Source organism: Octopus sinensis, linkage group LG6 (genome assembly GCF_006345805.1).
Source record: "Octopus sinensis linkage group LG6, ASM634580v1, whole genome shotgun sequence".
NCBI classification, from domain to species: domain Eukaryota; kingdom Metazoa; phylum Mollusca; class Cephalopoda; order Octopoda; family Octopodidae; genus Octopus; species Octopus sinensis.
This window is the reverse complement of record NC_043002.1, coordinates 84,126,708-84,142,636: the sequence shown is the minus strand read 5'-3', so window position 1 is coordinate 84,142,636 and position 15,929 is coordinate 84,126,708. Positions and strand designations below refer to the sequence as shown.

Genomic DNA, 15,929 nt, shown 5'->3' with positions numbered 1-15,929 from the left:
CTCATTTACATTTAGCATATACTCTTGAGGTTGTACTAGTGGGAGTATGTTTTATATAGGGAATCTTGCTGAATGCATTCAAAATCAGAATGTCCTTCCTAAAGTAACCATTCTGAGACCCCCTTCGGTCACGACACTGACCATGGGTTTACACCTAGAAAGTTACCCTCCCAGGCACAAGTCTGGGCAAGGTTATTTTTACGGAAGACCAGCAGTCAGCCATGCATACCAGCCTCCCCTCTCCATGCCACCAGTGTTATCCAAGGGAAAGGCAACGGCCGATACAGCCTGGCACCTGTGACGTCACAACCCATTTCTACAGCTGAGTGAACAGGAGCTCACAACCTCACTATCATAAGCTCGACTCTAACCACTGAGCCATGCGCCTTCACAAAGTAACCATCACCTTAAATAAAATCAAGCTATGGGAAATTATTACAAAGGTAGAATCTCAAATAACTGCAGATCTGTTCCTAAGGTACTAAAAAACACTTTCCAAAGTAGGTGACTAAAGCAATAACGTAAAACATTGAAATATCTTGTATCGCCATTGTTTTATGTATTGTTTCTGAATGTAAGTCTTATGATTAATATTATTTTACTGTTTTTATTTACAATCAACAATTACTTTAGAATTCTCATGGAAAACTGTGCAATTTATTATGAGATAAGCACAACAGCACAGCATTAATGTTGTGTCAACACTAACAGAGGACTGAAGATTAGCTAATTATATGGAGATCTGTTTTCATTTGAGTGTTTTTTCTGTTTTTATAACTTGCTAATTTATTTCCACTTGATTTTATTAGACATTTTATCACTTTCATTTTGTAAAGGTCAAGTATATTCTGAATATGAATATATATTCAGGAATATTATTATTGTATGAGCTCATCATCATCGTCATCATTTAACATCTACTTTCCATGTTAGCATGGGTTGGACAATTTGACTGAGGACTGGTGAACCAGATGGCTGCACCAGGCTCCAATCTGATCTGGCAGAGTTTCTACAGTTGGATGCCCTTCCTAAAGCCAACCACTCTGAGAGTGTAGTGGGTGCTTTTATGTGCCACCGGCATGAGGGCCAGTCAGGCAGTACTGGCAACGGCCATGCTCAAGTGTGCCACCTGCACAGGAGCCAGTCCAGCGGCACTGGCAACAACCTCACTCAAATGTTTTTCATGTGCCACCGGCACAAGTGCTAGTAAGGCGACGCTGGTAACGATCACATTTGAATGGTGCTTTTTACGTGCCATCGGCATAGAAGCCAGTCATCGAATTTGTGAATTTGATTTGATTGATTTGATTTCACTTGCCTCAACAGGTCTTCGTAAGCAGAGTTTAGTATCTAATGTAGGAAAGGTACATATAAGTGGGCTGGTTCCACCCCTGGCATAGGCCATGGGTTATGTACGCATTATATATATATATACATACATACATACATTCATGCATACATACATATATATATATACACACACACAGTACTGTGCAAAAGTCTTCGGCCACTTCAAACTACTGTAAATTTCTACCAATTGCCAACCTATAAGTGGCTGTTTTACATTGCATTTTTTACTGATGAAACATTTGCTCTGTTGGAGTCATTTCCATATTTAATCATAGTTTGTAGTAGGGATTCAGAATGAGAGGGGAAGATGTGAGACGACCACCAAACATGGCCGTGCAAAAGTTTTCAGCCACCTCACATAAGCCAATCAAGATAAAGTTACTGTCAATTTTAACCAACTTTCTTGAACCATCACTTTTTTATGTATCCCCAAAGCATCAGGCTCTTTCCCGCAAACTTCACTGTTTTTGTCATGTAACGTGGGTTGTTTCACTTTCTAATAAGCGAGAATTTGTCAGAAGGCCTCCAGGAAGGCGAAACGATGAAAACAGTGAAGTTTGGGGGAAAGAGTCTGATGCTTCGAGGATACATAAAAAGTGATGATTCAAGAAAGTTGGTTAAAATTGACAGTAACTTGAATAGTGCCAAATACATCCAGTTGCTGAAGGACAATATGATATTGGACTTGGATGACGGTGTAATTTTTCAGCATGACAGAGCTCCATGCCACAGATTGCATGCAACACAACAGAGTCTGGCTAATGAAGGTGTTACCGTATTGAAAGATTGACCAGCTGAGAGCCCTGACTTAAATATCATCAAGCAAATGTGGACAGAACTAAAGAGAAGAACCCACACAATCTTAAAGGGTTGTAGAAGCTCAGCCACAGAGAATGGCATCTCCATACCTGTGAAGAAGGTGACGGATTTGTACGTATCTTTTCCCAGGTACATTGAAGCAATTGTTCAAGCTAGGAAAGCCACACAAATATTAACTATGAAATGTTAATGTAACTTCTTGAAATGAACATTATGTAGTAAATTTTCATTATAGACATTTTTCTGTTTTAAAACACTGTATCTTGAGTGGTTTATGTGAGGTGGCTGAAAACTTTTGCATGGCCATTTTTGGGGTCATCTCGTTTCTTCCCCTCATATTCAAAACCCCTACTACAAAATATAATGATTAGGTAAGGAAATGACTCCAACAAGGCCAAGAAACTTATAATAGTTTAAAGTGGCCAAAGACTTTTGCACAGCAGTGTGTATGTATATGCACACGCACATACTCCCCCCCCCTCTCTCTCCCTCACAAAGTTTCTATGACTGAGTCCATTGTCACTTGTCTGAAATGCTTGTTTTTGACAGTAACTTTATCATGAATCATGAATCAAACAAAAGACTGTCTGGGTCAATCATGCATGTATTTTGGGTGTGTGAAACCCTGAGTAACAATAGAGACTATATCAACTGTTAACATTGTAATTTTTACCTTAATAATGTAGAGTGGTTTGTTAACAAAACAAAAACGTTTTGAGAAACTGAAAGCTTTTATACCAAATTCTGAGTCATATTTGCAAAGATTTGCATCTGTAAACTGAGCAGTTACCAATATATATATATATTGTTTGTGTGTGTGTATTTGTGTATTAGTATTTTATTTATGTAATGATGGGAATGTGGAGGCACATGGCTTAGTGGTTAGGGTGTTGGACTCATGATGGTAAGATTCTTATTTTGATTCCTGGAATAGACATATATTCTTGAGCAAAACACTCCATTTGGTGTTGCTCTCGTCCACTCAGCTGGTAAAAATGAGTAATCTGGCATCCCACACAAAGAAAAATATATACACCAGGGAGACCAGGAAATCAGCCCTATGGCTCTTATAGAGTAATGTAGACTAACCCAATGATGCAGGGCAGGTCTGTATTACTTAATTAGAAAGTATTGTAAATAGTTTTACATCCTTGATTAATCACCCAAATAATCTGAATTTTTCTTGATCTTTTAAAAAAGGTTTTTTGCTCCTTGACTGATTTTAAGCATGGTATGTCAATACTAACAGTCTTGTAACACAGAAACACGGCTGTCATCTAATACTTAAGACATCTGATTTAGTATCTGTAAGTTAATCTAATAAAAGTAATTGTAACCTGCCCTCTAGTGACGTGTATTTAGTTCAGTTGTGAATATAAAAGAAAGAACAAAAATGTCTAACACATTGTAGTCTATATATATATATATATAGTAATGTTGTAAGGTGGCTGTTAATTGGTCATGGTTTATTTTCAACTTGAGTGCTAAAAGGGAATGACCTTTAAGGGAGAACCTGTTTAGTATCATGGGTAAATTGTTAAGTGTATAAGAAAAACTGGTTAGGCGACTTCTGTGTGGGAAATGACAATGAATTTTTCGTTTTACAAATTTATAGGTAACTTATATTAAATTACTGTTTCAGTAGTAATGGAGTGTAGTGTAGTGTAGCGTCAAGAAGATTCTTTAGTCTTGCCAAGGAAATGACAACTTCTCTTGTGCTGATACCATGATAAAATGTACCCAGGACACTGTGTACTGGGTCCATTTTATCACAGCACTTAAACACTAAATTGGTTTGTATTAGGGTATCCACCTGTAGAAATCAAGCCAAAAATGGTATATGAGCAACGCCTTCTGATCTGTCTGGGGAGGCAATAACTTCAAATAAGAACTGGCTTGGATGATAATCCAACCAATGCCAGCTTGGAAAGTGGGTGTAAAATGATGCTGGTGATGATGATTATGATGACAACAACAAGAGCAAAGATACAAAAACCTCATGTTTAAATGCTATTGTCTTTAATCCTCTATATAAGCTTTTCTCTTCACATGACTATTGTCTGAAACATTCAGACATGTTGGTTGGAGAAAAACTATTGACTTAAGACTACTCTAAAACAAATTGTAAGAATTAAACTTACATGGAAATTAGCCAGCTTCTTTCCTATTTTTTTTTTCCTTTTCCCCCAAATATTAGGAAGTAGCTAATTAGTGCTTCAGACACTTAGAAAGGTTCTTGCTAATGTAAACATTTTGTTAATTATGTATGACATTTAATACAACACACAATTCAATTATGTGTCTTATATTCTATGACACAATTCAGTTACGTGTCATATATTCTATGACACACATTTCAATTTTTATAACTGGGCCCCTGCTTAGTGGTATGGTTGTAAAACTATGCTCAACATTTTATTGGCTATTACTGCTAAAATATATATAGTAAGTCCCATCTCACCCTTTATCAATACTTTTGTCTATCCTAGTTAGATTTGGGTCAGTGATTTCTCAGAGTCCCTAATTGCATTCCTCCCCTTGTGATTTCTCATGTCCTCTCCCATTTTGATATGTCATTTAGTAATTCTTTCACCATTACACTTTTTACAGTAGCAATTATTGAAGTAGTCTATGACTTTGTTAATGGCAATCAAATAGCAATCTTATTTCAGTGGACCATAAAAGTTCCATTTGCTTTAATGCTAAATGTGTTGTTGGGAAGGCCAAAAGTATTGTAAGTGCCATCATAATAAGGATTAAAATAAAAGAATACAGTGAAATTTTTGCAGCACAAAACTTCCATTTAATTTAATATCTACTTTAAGGCAAGCAAACTGGCAGAAGTGTTTGCATGCCAGGCAAAATACTCAGCGGCATTTTGTCTGTCTTTACATTCCAAGTTCAAATTCTGCTGAGATCAACTTTACCTTTCATCCTTTCAGGGTTAATAAAATAATTGCTATTTGTACACTGGGATCATTGTAACCAACTTACCCCCCCCCCCCGCCTCTCCTGAGATTCCCCTTGTGTCGAAATTTGAAACTAATTCAATGTCTGCTTTGGCTTGCATGCAGAGAAACTAAACTAGAATACTAAGGAAAAAATCCAGATAATTTTACTTGAAGTTCACTATAGACACAAGTGTTGAGGTGTCCTTGATTTTTACTTAATATATCGCCAAAACCATACTAAAGGTACATGCGACCTACTATGTTGTTACAAAGGACAAAAGCACTTGCTGAGCTTAACTACCGTATTACTATGAGGACATTTTTCAAACATAAATAATTGAAGAGTCTCAAATGGGATTAAGTTTGAAGAGGCATTTTTTTTTTTTGTTAACTGTTAATTTATGATCATTTGTGTAGTTATGTATATTGATATTTCATTTGATATATAAAGTACACAAAATATTATTTTTCCCAGTTTGAAGTGCCTTCTTTGACAGAAATTCATTCCCCTTGAAACAAAGTGCTTCTTGTTTGACAAATACTGATCTAGTTAAAAAAATTTTGCTCCAATTATGAGTTTAGAAATTTTTGTCTCAAGTTATTTTATTATACAATATCATAACGAAAAATTAATTTATTCAGATGCTAAAGTAACCTTCCTTTCTGCAATCATCTCTTTTTTGTTTTTTTCTAACTGGATCTCTATGTTGAAAACCATGGTCTTTAATTAAGGTACAAGACCTGCAATTTCAAAGTTCTCAAGTTGTATTGTGTGTGTGTAATTTTTTAATTTTTTTACTTAAATTTCTTCCATAACAAAACCAGCCAATTTAGATGTTTTTATTGCCCTACTTACTGATTAAATTGAAGAACCACCATTAAGTGATGTTTTTTTTTTCTCTACTTGAGGACTGTAGCTTTTCAAGGTTACTGTTTAAACTTATATTTGACTACTTGTATTCTTACAGGTGAAGATGTTAAATTGTAAACAGGATATAGTAACTCGAGATTCAAAAACTAAATTGTGAATGTGTACATACATATTTATGTACATTTGAATTAGAAATTCTTTTGATTAGACACAATCATTATTGATAAGTAGAGTAAAGCGTAGTAGATAGAACAGACTCATTATCATTCTGGTTCTTGTTCTGTGTACTTTGGAGGGATGACCTGATGACAGGACCTCCATGTGTTTGGTTGCTTGCTAGAGGTAGCTGCTAAATTACGCATTAGTATCTTTTTTTTTTTTCTTGCTGACTCTGGAGAAAGGAGCAGGGTTTACGGCCTTCTCAAGCCCTCTTAGACCAGCAAGATTGATGCCATTAATGTAAATCAACACCCTGGGAAAGACAAAAGCAGGAAAAGAATTCCAGAAGACTGGTGTTCTGGAAAGGAAAGACTAGGGACATTGGTTAGTGTGGGGCCTTATTCGAGTGAGAGTTAGACACTAGTGATTATTAAGGGAGAGATGAGTAGAATAGGAATACTTGTATGTAGGTGGCATGGGCTCAGTGAGCTGTGAGGAGCAGAGGCCATAACAGTAGAAAAAGAACACCATATTTGGTAATGTAGCTGTAGAAAAAATAGAAAAAGACAGTATAGTCATGGATGGAATATCTTTCATTATAGACCTGTTAGATTATGGTTGTCGTGGAGCTAAACAATAACTCCTGTAGTGGGGAAAAGCATGACCAACTAAAGTTAATTTGGAGCGGAATATTATGAGGTGCCAAATTAGGTGTTCCGAAGATTTTAGTCAGACATTTGGCAAACCAGCCATTCTTTGTCAAAATCAGTGCATTGCAATTTTGCACTCTTCTGAACTGATTGATTGGGTTTGGTGGTACAAATTCTTTTTTTTTTCTCTCCTTCTCTCCCTATGTGTGTGTGTGAGATTCATTAATCTATCTCTGTGTTTCTTACATTTTCGTATTTTATGCTTAGCAGGAGTCTATTTTCCATTTCAAAAAAAATTTTGCAAGTTTAGGCAGAATAGCTTAATAGCTTAGCAAATTAAAGATCTATATGAATTTTAGGAGTAGATTATTTCCTGTCCTACCAGTCATGGTGCTGTGTACCATCAGTTATAAGCAACTGAAACAAATGGTATAAAGCCTGAGGGTATTAGTAATTCATCATCATTGTTTAACATCTGTTTTCCATGCCGGCATGGGTTTGACGGTTTGATAGGAGCTGGCCAGCCACAGAGTTGTCCGGACTCCAATTGTCTGTTTTGGCATGATTTCTATGACTGGATGCCCTTCCTAACACCAGCCACTTTACAGAGTGTGCAGGGTGCTTTATATGTGCCACTGGCATGGATGCATTTACATGGCACTGGCAAGACAAAGACCTCTCAGTTGGGAGAGGGAGTGGGATGCATGGCCATTAAGGACATACCTTGTATGTATGGATGGCCATGATTTTACTTATCTTGACATGTCTCTTCAAGTGCAGCAAATTGCCACAAGTCCCTGTCCCTTGTGAGGCCCAGCATCTGAAAATCCTTTCTCACCACTTTGTCCCATGTCTTCCTAAGAAATTTAAATGGTTTATTAATAATTATACTTCTGATTTAATATCTTATTTCTTTCATTGTCTCCAGAGATAACACTTCCACTTAACTTCATTTCATCGAACTGGAAAATAGGCACCTGGTTTCATCTGGATAAGAATTACCTGCAATAAACTAGCATCATAGCTAAAAGTAATTTGATTTGCAGTAGGAATATCTTACACTTGTATATTTGCTACTTTTTCTTACTTGTAATTATGTAAATGTTTACTTATTTCTACCTTTCTTTCTGTACAGAATTTACTTGGATTACAATGCTTCAACACCACATGCTCCCCAGGTAATTGATGTTATATCGCACACTCTAAAGAAGAAATGGTTTAATCCAAGTAGTATCTACTTCTCAGACAATAAAGAAACTGGTAAGTTCTTTGAGTTTATTCGTTGAGAAAATTAAATTTGTGTTTTTGAGTCATAAAGTCCATGCTTAGTATTGATGTAGTATGAAAGCACATGGTCTAGTGGTTAGTGTGTTGTACTTTTAAGATTGCAAGGTTGTGGTTTCAATTCTTGGATTGGGTGGTGGCATTATGTCCTTGAGCAGAAAATTTTATTTCATGTTGCTCTGTGATCACTTCAACATCTGACATGAGGCACCTGTGCAGGCAATATCGATTTAATGGAGAAAGTGAGATATTGTACAACACAAACATTTGATCACTGTAAACAAACCATCTCTGCAGGTTGTTTGGGAAGAAATTCTGGAACCCTCATCTGTTCTTTATGAGGGGAGAGTCCATCATCATTTTTTCAATTCATTTCAATTAAAATTTTATTGGCTCAAAAAGCAAAAGCAAGGCCATATAGGGGTACAGGGATGGTGGTCATACAAAGAGTTCAGACCATTTCTGGTCAAGAGAGACTTTGAACCGAGCGGTCATTGGCATCTTCACTATCTCGTCCGGCAGCTTATTCCACGGATCTGCAACCCAGACGGAGAAAGCCCCTCTCCTTTGATTGAGACGAAATCGTCGTAGATAGAGCTTTTTGGAGTGACCCCCACAGCCCACACTCTGGAGCAGGAGTGAAGAACAGCTCTTTCGAGAGGTTACACTTTCCGCTTATGATGTTGTGAGTGAGAATGAGATCACCATGGCGGCAGCGTTTTTCGAGTAGATCACCATAATATTATGTGTTTATATGTTTTTTCATCAGAGACAGCTTAGCAAGTGACTAAAACCATCTCCTTAGACATGAACTTCCACATCTCATTCACAATCAAAACTCATAGCCTCAATTCCTTTAAGCTGGTCACACATAACACCTTCAGAACTTAGAAATAGTCACTGACCTCTTTATAAACTAGATGTTTTTACACACCATTGTAAATCTAGAAAGACCATCATCTGAAACTCAAATGATATCACTGTGTATAGCATAGCTTGCAAGCTCTACCACTCTCCCCAAACTACAGCCAATTGTTTTGGTCCCTTGTTAAAAGAATCTCTACCAACTTTGTGGAATCTTCTTTCCATCCACTTAACAACTCTTGTGGCCCCCATAAGCAGCACTCTTGTAGAGAAAGACTCTGCATTGGTTGTCAGCTTTGCATCTAACTCCACATTTCACACACTAGTTCTATATTACCTCTGAAGCTATCCCCTTTCACTTTAGCAGCTCATCACCTTATACATATCATATTCTCTAATAACTCTACTCCCTCTCTTATTAATGATCACCAGTACAGCCTCTGTAAAGCCAGATTACTGGTGATCCACTTTGAGAAAGAGAAAATTCTGTAAAACAACAAATGTTTGCAAATTTTGTTAAATCAATGATACTGTGTTTGTCATCAGCAAAGTATTCAACTGTGTTTGGCATGTGAATCATTTAGCTAAACTACTTTTTTATGGACTTCATCTATCTCTTGCTTCCTGGGTTAGAGGCTTCCTTTCATACCACATCTTTGTGGTATGTGCTGACAGAATTCACTCTGACCCACATTATATCAACTTTATTTTGCCCACATTTTTCCTCCTGTACATCAATAGCCTATTTGCCCTCACATCCAATAACAGCATTGTGTTTGTGTGCATTTGTCTCCCTGTATTCATACAAAGTTATTCATGTACAAATGCTAGGCTTCCCAGTCTGAGGTTCTCTCTTGGTGTTCCTTTCAGCATAACAGTGACTACTACATCACAAAAACTGACCTTTTTCAGAGCCAAAGGTCAGGTGAGCCCCTCAATGTAATAGTGCTCCCACACTTGGGATTGTGCTGCTGCATCATACACAGACAGCCTAGATTAATCGCATACCTTCCAAAAAAAAAATACACAAAAAACAGTCTCCTGACCTATTAGCTTGAAGTTGTTCACCAACACACTCCTATCCCAGACTCTCAAACTTAGTTGATCTCAGGTAACTTAGGCCTGCCCAGTTCATTTATCTTTCCTTCTTTCAGCAGCCATATTGTGTCCATCTTCCAAGTTATGCTCTACTTTCCCAGTCTTTACTGCTCAGAATGTCAATCGTCAAGAATTTCTTCCTTGGCCATATTTTTATTACAGCTGTCATGAACATCAACCACATCAATCTCTTCAGTCTGGAGAATGTGTGAACAACACTGGCACAGTTCCAAACCATTGAAAATATAAAGAAAAAAAAAATCATTCTTTGATGCTAATTCAAAATTTGATTTGTTACAGTTACTTAAATTTGAAGGAAAGTCCTATACATATGCAATATAATTTTAACAACATTTTTTCTATTTCCTGTTTCTAGTTAACACTTCCCATGAGGTCATTGAAGATGCAAGAGAACAGGTTGCTGATATGATTGGTTCTTCTCCTAAAGGTAAGTATCTCTGACATTTCAACAGTCTTCTGCCTCTGAAATTTTACTTAATTATGCAAAGAGTTGCTAGGTCTCTGAGTAGCTTCTCCACTCACTGAGGATTTCAGGATCTGGTGGATATAGTAATTCTTTGAACAGTAATACTTGTGTAATTAATTGGACCATGTGAAAGAGCCCTCTGCCTTCAGGCAGACATTTCTGTAAACCTTCTTTTCTGATGCCACCCACTCAATCTTCCCATCCAGTCCACAATCTTAGATCAGTCACAGTCAATATAGAGGAATGGTAAGGCTTGGGAGAATGGAGATATGGAGATATGTGCTGTGTGCAACAAGTAAGATGGAGTGGAGCCTCAATCAGACTTCTCACAGGCAAAGAACAATGATATAAATTCTTCTCAGAAGGCAGTAGTGATGGTTTGGGAGATGTCAGATTAATTTTGACAGAGAATATGTAGATCAAATGATTGAGATGGAGTGTGCAAATACAATTATTAAGCTTAGACTAGTCTTGGTAAACATAACATTTATCTCTGTTCCTTAATCGGAACTAGCAAGTTAACAAAAAGACCACACCAACACGGGAGTTTAATAATAATGATATATATCATCAATGTCATATAAAGTGATGTAGTATCTTAGGTTGGTCATTATGCCAATAAACTGATATACTCTTGCAAGGATCATCACAGTTTTCCTTGCAGAAACATAGTTTGCTTATAAGATCAACCTGATCATTGTATAAAGGCTTAATACCATTCTCATGCCAATTTTAGTAAGAAAACCGTTGAGTTTCTTGATTCAGGTTCTGCTACAAAAACTTACCCTATGAAAGAAACAGGTGACCTTTACCATTGCAAATGCGAGCTAAGAACTAATGTCTACTAGGGTCTCCTTCAAGCATAGCTGACCATGGGTTTTCTGCATTTAGGGGAAAGTGTCTCTATGAAGTGCAGGCATAGGCAAGATGCAAGGTTGTTGTGGATGACAAACAGTTACCTGTCCATGCATGTCAGCCTTGTCCGTGTCACTGGTAATGTTTAAAGGAAAGGCATGGTTGATACAGCTTGATGTCAATGTCATCATAAGTTATTGCTGTCAGAGCACTAAGAGCCAGAAAAGATGCTACACAGCATCCTTTCTCTAACACCCTTAACAGTTCTGCTAATCCACTGCCCTGCTTCCCTATATTTTTATCAACCCTGAAAGAATGAAAGGCAAAGTTGGCCTCAGCAGGATTTGAACTTCAAGTGCAGAGAGTTGGAACAAATACTGCTTGACATTTTATCCGATGCTCCAAGTGATTGCCAATTCACCACTTAAGGAACTAATATTACTTGGGCAAATGTCTTCTACTATAGCCCCAGGCTGACCAATGCTTTGCAAATAAATTTGGAAAATGGAAACTGTGAAAGCCCATCATACATATGTATGTGTGTATGTTTGTGTTTGTCCTCTGCACCACTTGACAACTGGTTTTGGTTTGTTTATGCCCACATAACTTAGCAGTTCAGAATGAGTGCTAGATTTTAAAAGTAAAAACAAAAAAAAAAAAGAAGGACTGAGGGTGAACCTGTTTAACTAAAATCCTTTAAGGTGCTGTCCCAACAAGGCCGCAATCAAATGACTGAAACAAGTAAAACATAAAAGACAAAAAAAAAGATACACCTTTCTGGAGGGTAATTAAGTAACAGAAATGTCTGATTGCAATAGGAAGTTACTTATATTTAGTTAGATCCCTTTACGGTTAAAATTCTATCATGGTCAACTCTATTTGTCATCCTACAGGGCCCAATCAACAGTCTACCAGTCAAACACAAAGTTTGCGAAATCATGCTAAATTTTTCTTTTTTAATCACTAATTACACTCCTTTCCTTCAATATTTTCAGTAATGATTATAATTTGTTAAATATTTCACTTTTCTTTGTTTTTTGCAGATATTGTCTTCACTTCAGGAGGAACTGAGGTAATTCACCAATTCTTTGATTAATTCGTTTTTTCACATAAACTAATATTTATTATTTAATTACCATATTTGCTGGCATAAAAGATGCATCCCAGTTTGAAGAGCATGTATTTTAGAAAAAACAATGTTTTTAGGGCATTAAAGCTTATGGGAGATTCAGACTGAAGTGACATTTTGAGACATTTTTTTTTGTGTTTGTGTGTGGAGAGGAGTACCTCTTATATGCAGTCAAATACAGTAAGTTTTTAATAGGTTCTTACTATAGAAACATTCTATTTATTGTTTTTTTATCAAAGTTAATGAATGGTGATGCCATTGGTTACAGTTTGTAACAGACGACTGATTTTATTGCGTTTCTGATAGTGACAGTGACAAGAGATTGTTTGTGTAACTCTGGCAAAACAAATGTCACACACGGTATTTTTATTTGAAATCAGTGGTTTATTTACTAATAATATATGAATACATACAAAGATACACACTGTCAGAAAGAGTGGAGGGAGGGCATGGCTGTGTGGTTTAGAAGTTAGCTTTCCAACCATGTAGTTTTAGATTCGGTTCCAGTGTATGGCATCTTGGTCAAGTGTCTCCTATTACCCAGAAGCTGATCAAAGCCTCACATGTGGATTTGATAAATGAAAATTGAAAGAAGACCATCATTTGTTTGTGTGTGTGTTTGTATGCATATTTGTCGGTATCTGCAATTGCTTGTACTCTGTGGTGAGTGATGTTATTGTCAGTTTCTCCAATCAGCAAATCGTCTGGTCACTTTATACCTTCAGAGCTCTGTGGAATAAGGAATTCCTTACTTGAAACAACAGGTAAAGGTTATGAAGGATATCCAGGTATGAAACAATGCCTTGAATTACATTCATGCAAACATGAAAAAAAGTTGCTGTTATTTTCATTGTTTATTATACCATTCTCTTATTAAGCCTTTTAACTGTGAAATTAAATTTCACAGTTATTTCAGTTATGATGTTAAATATCTGCCAAAATATAGAATAGGTATTTTCTACAAGTCATGTTGCCTCAAAAAAATTAGTTTCAAACATGACAACTGCTTTCTGCAATAATGAAATTTTGAGTGGTTATATATGATTCCTGTAATAAAAGGGTTAAAGCAATTATAAAAAAAAAGTTCTCTGTTTTGTGGGTTGTCACATTCTAGTACACACACACACACACTAGATGTGTGGGATCTGTGAATAATTGACTGACAATGATTTTTGTTAAATTTACAACAGGCAAACTAAATAGCATTGTTGTTCATCTGTTGTTTCTTAATCATGTGATGTGTTGCCTGCTCTTTACACCACCTGTCCTGTCCTTCCTCTGAGAGATAGGGAAGGGATAGATATTGCCATGGAGAGAGATGGAAGAAAAAAGGGACAGATGCTGCTACCTATATCTATGTCAGAGGCTACGCCAAGTCATCAGCATCACTCAGGCTCATCACAGAATTTCATGTTTCTAGCCCCAAATGGCTTATTTCTTATATCTAGCACTATGTCTTTCTCTATTTCTAAGTTAAGGATAAAAATAAAGCAACCCTGCAAAACACAACTGATCTTTACACACAGATACTCACAATAACAGCAATTAAATAACAACAGCAGTGTGCACAACAAACATCATTGTTCTGACTGTTGCCCGTACTCTTTACAAGAGATGTCAGTTAGTCTTTTACACCTGCCAGGCTTGTTCGTATTAGCCTGAGTTGCTGGATGATCTTTTGTTCCTTTAAGAATATTGTAGAACAGAAACTTTTCATAGATTGGAATTTAAATCCTAATCTCTATAGAAATTTGTTGTTTCAAGAAAACATTGAATTTGAATTACTTTTAACTTTTACGATTATAGATAACAACTTAGGCTGTAATTTCTGAGCCCAAGTCAGGCGCGTGTGAACAATGTCGAGAGAACGTGTGCTATGAATGGTATTTTTTGACACAGGGCACTTCTAAGATGACTGCCAGACACTGAACGAAAATAAATGAACCTCAACGAGGCTCAATAAAAGGAGCCTGAGTTATTAGCTGCAATTATGTACTTGAAGTCAGCATTGGCAGAAATTACATCAGCTTGCAAATACACATTCACTTTACTAAATTTATACTCAGGCTAAGTCTGAACAGCCAGAGTTACCACTGATCTATGTGTATACATATATGAGTATTGTGTGCCGAAGCATCTATGCCCTCTCTTGCCCACCCTCTCTCTCTCTCTCTCTCTCTCTCTCTCTCCTCTCTCTCTCTCTCTCTCTCTCTCTCTCTCTTTCTGTCTTATTTCCATATATTCTTTACATTCTTTCTTTCTTTTCTTTTTTGAGTTTCTGAACAAGCACACACATCCAATCTTATGATATATGATATGAAATGGATAATACTAACTTCTTTTATTATTTGTGTGTGTGAGGTGGCAAGCTGGCAGAATCATTAGCATGCCAGACAAAGTGCTTAGTGGCACTTGTCTATCTTTACATTCTGAGTTCAAATTCTGCTGAGGTTGATTTTGCCTTTCATCCTTTCAGGATTGATGATATAAGTACCAGTGAAGCACTGGAATTAATATAATCTGTTGGCCCCTTTCCCTAAAATTTCAGGCTTTGTACCTGTAGTTGAAAGGGTTATTTGTGTGTGTGTGTGTGGTGTGTGTGTGTGTGTATGTATCTGTGCATTTATATACACATACATATACACAATTAACTTTTTTCAGTTTCTGCCTTTGTTAAAATCAAAGTGTAGTATCTTTTCTGACCAGCTTAATATCTGATGCAGTCCTTTGTTGGGGGCCATCAATATTAAACTGATTTGTAGAACTAGGCAAAGAGTTAGGGGCTTGCTCCATCTGCTCTGCAGGTTGGCCTGGTATTGCAGCACCTCCAGGATACAACTCATGGTTCAGCCCTTGTCAGTGTAGAATGTGGGCATTAAGTAATGATGATGATAATAATAATGATGATGGTGATTAGGATGATAACAATGATGACGTATACTTATTATTTTTTTTTTTTTTCCCTCCAGGCAAACAACATGATTTTGCAGACTGCTGTCAGATACTTCAATGAGCATTGCCTTCCTGATATGTCTGAGATCTACAATGATAAACCGATCCTACCACACTTCATCACCTCCAACCTGGAACATGATTCAGTGAAAGAAGTCCTTGAGCATTTTGTGAAAACCAACACTGCAGGTAGCTGTCTTTCTCAATATCTTTGGTCTTTTTTTAACTATATAAACTTCTTTTCTTTCACTAGTACCCTCTCAATCTTTCCTTCCCATTTTGTCCCTCTCTCTCCTCTTTCATTGTATTTATTTAAGTCTACATTATTTGCACAAACACTATACATCCAAGCATGCATAAACACGCATGTAGATATACAAACAGATACTGAGCTAAAAGCAGTTACCAAATTTCCTTCAAACCAAATCCTACTGCAATAAGAAAGAAAAGGACATATTAG

General features: G+C 36.7%; 1 protein-coding gene and 1 non-coding gene across 2 annotated transcripts in view; both read left to right on the top strand.

Annotated features, from left to right (window-relative positions):
* Positions 1-15,929, top strand: part of LOC115213281 — a 78,168-nt gene that overhangs the window by 49,944 nt on the left and 12,295 nt on the right. The window contains exons 7-10 of the mRNA XM_029782213.2: positions 7,936-8,060; positions 10,423-10,494; positions 12,432-12,460; positions 15,487-15,658. Coding sequence (XP_029638073.2) covers positions 7,936-8,060; positions 10,423-10,494; positions 12,432-12,460; positions 15,487-15,658 — 398 coding nt within the window. The remainder of the gene's footprint in view (positions 1-7,935; positions 8,061-10,422; positions 10,495-12,431; positions 12,461-15,486; positions 15,659-15,929) is intronic.
* Positions 15,172-15,365, top strand: LOC115213551. Its single transcript, XR_003881808.1, has one exon. It is a non-coding gene; the product is annotated as a U2 spliceosomal RNA (small nuclear RNA).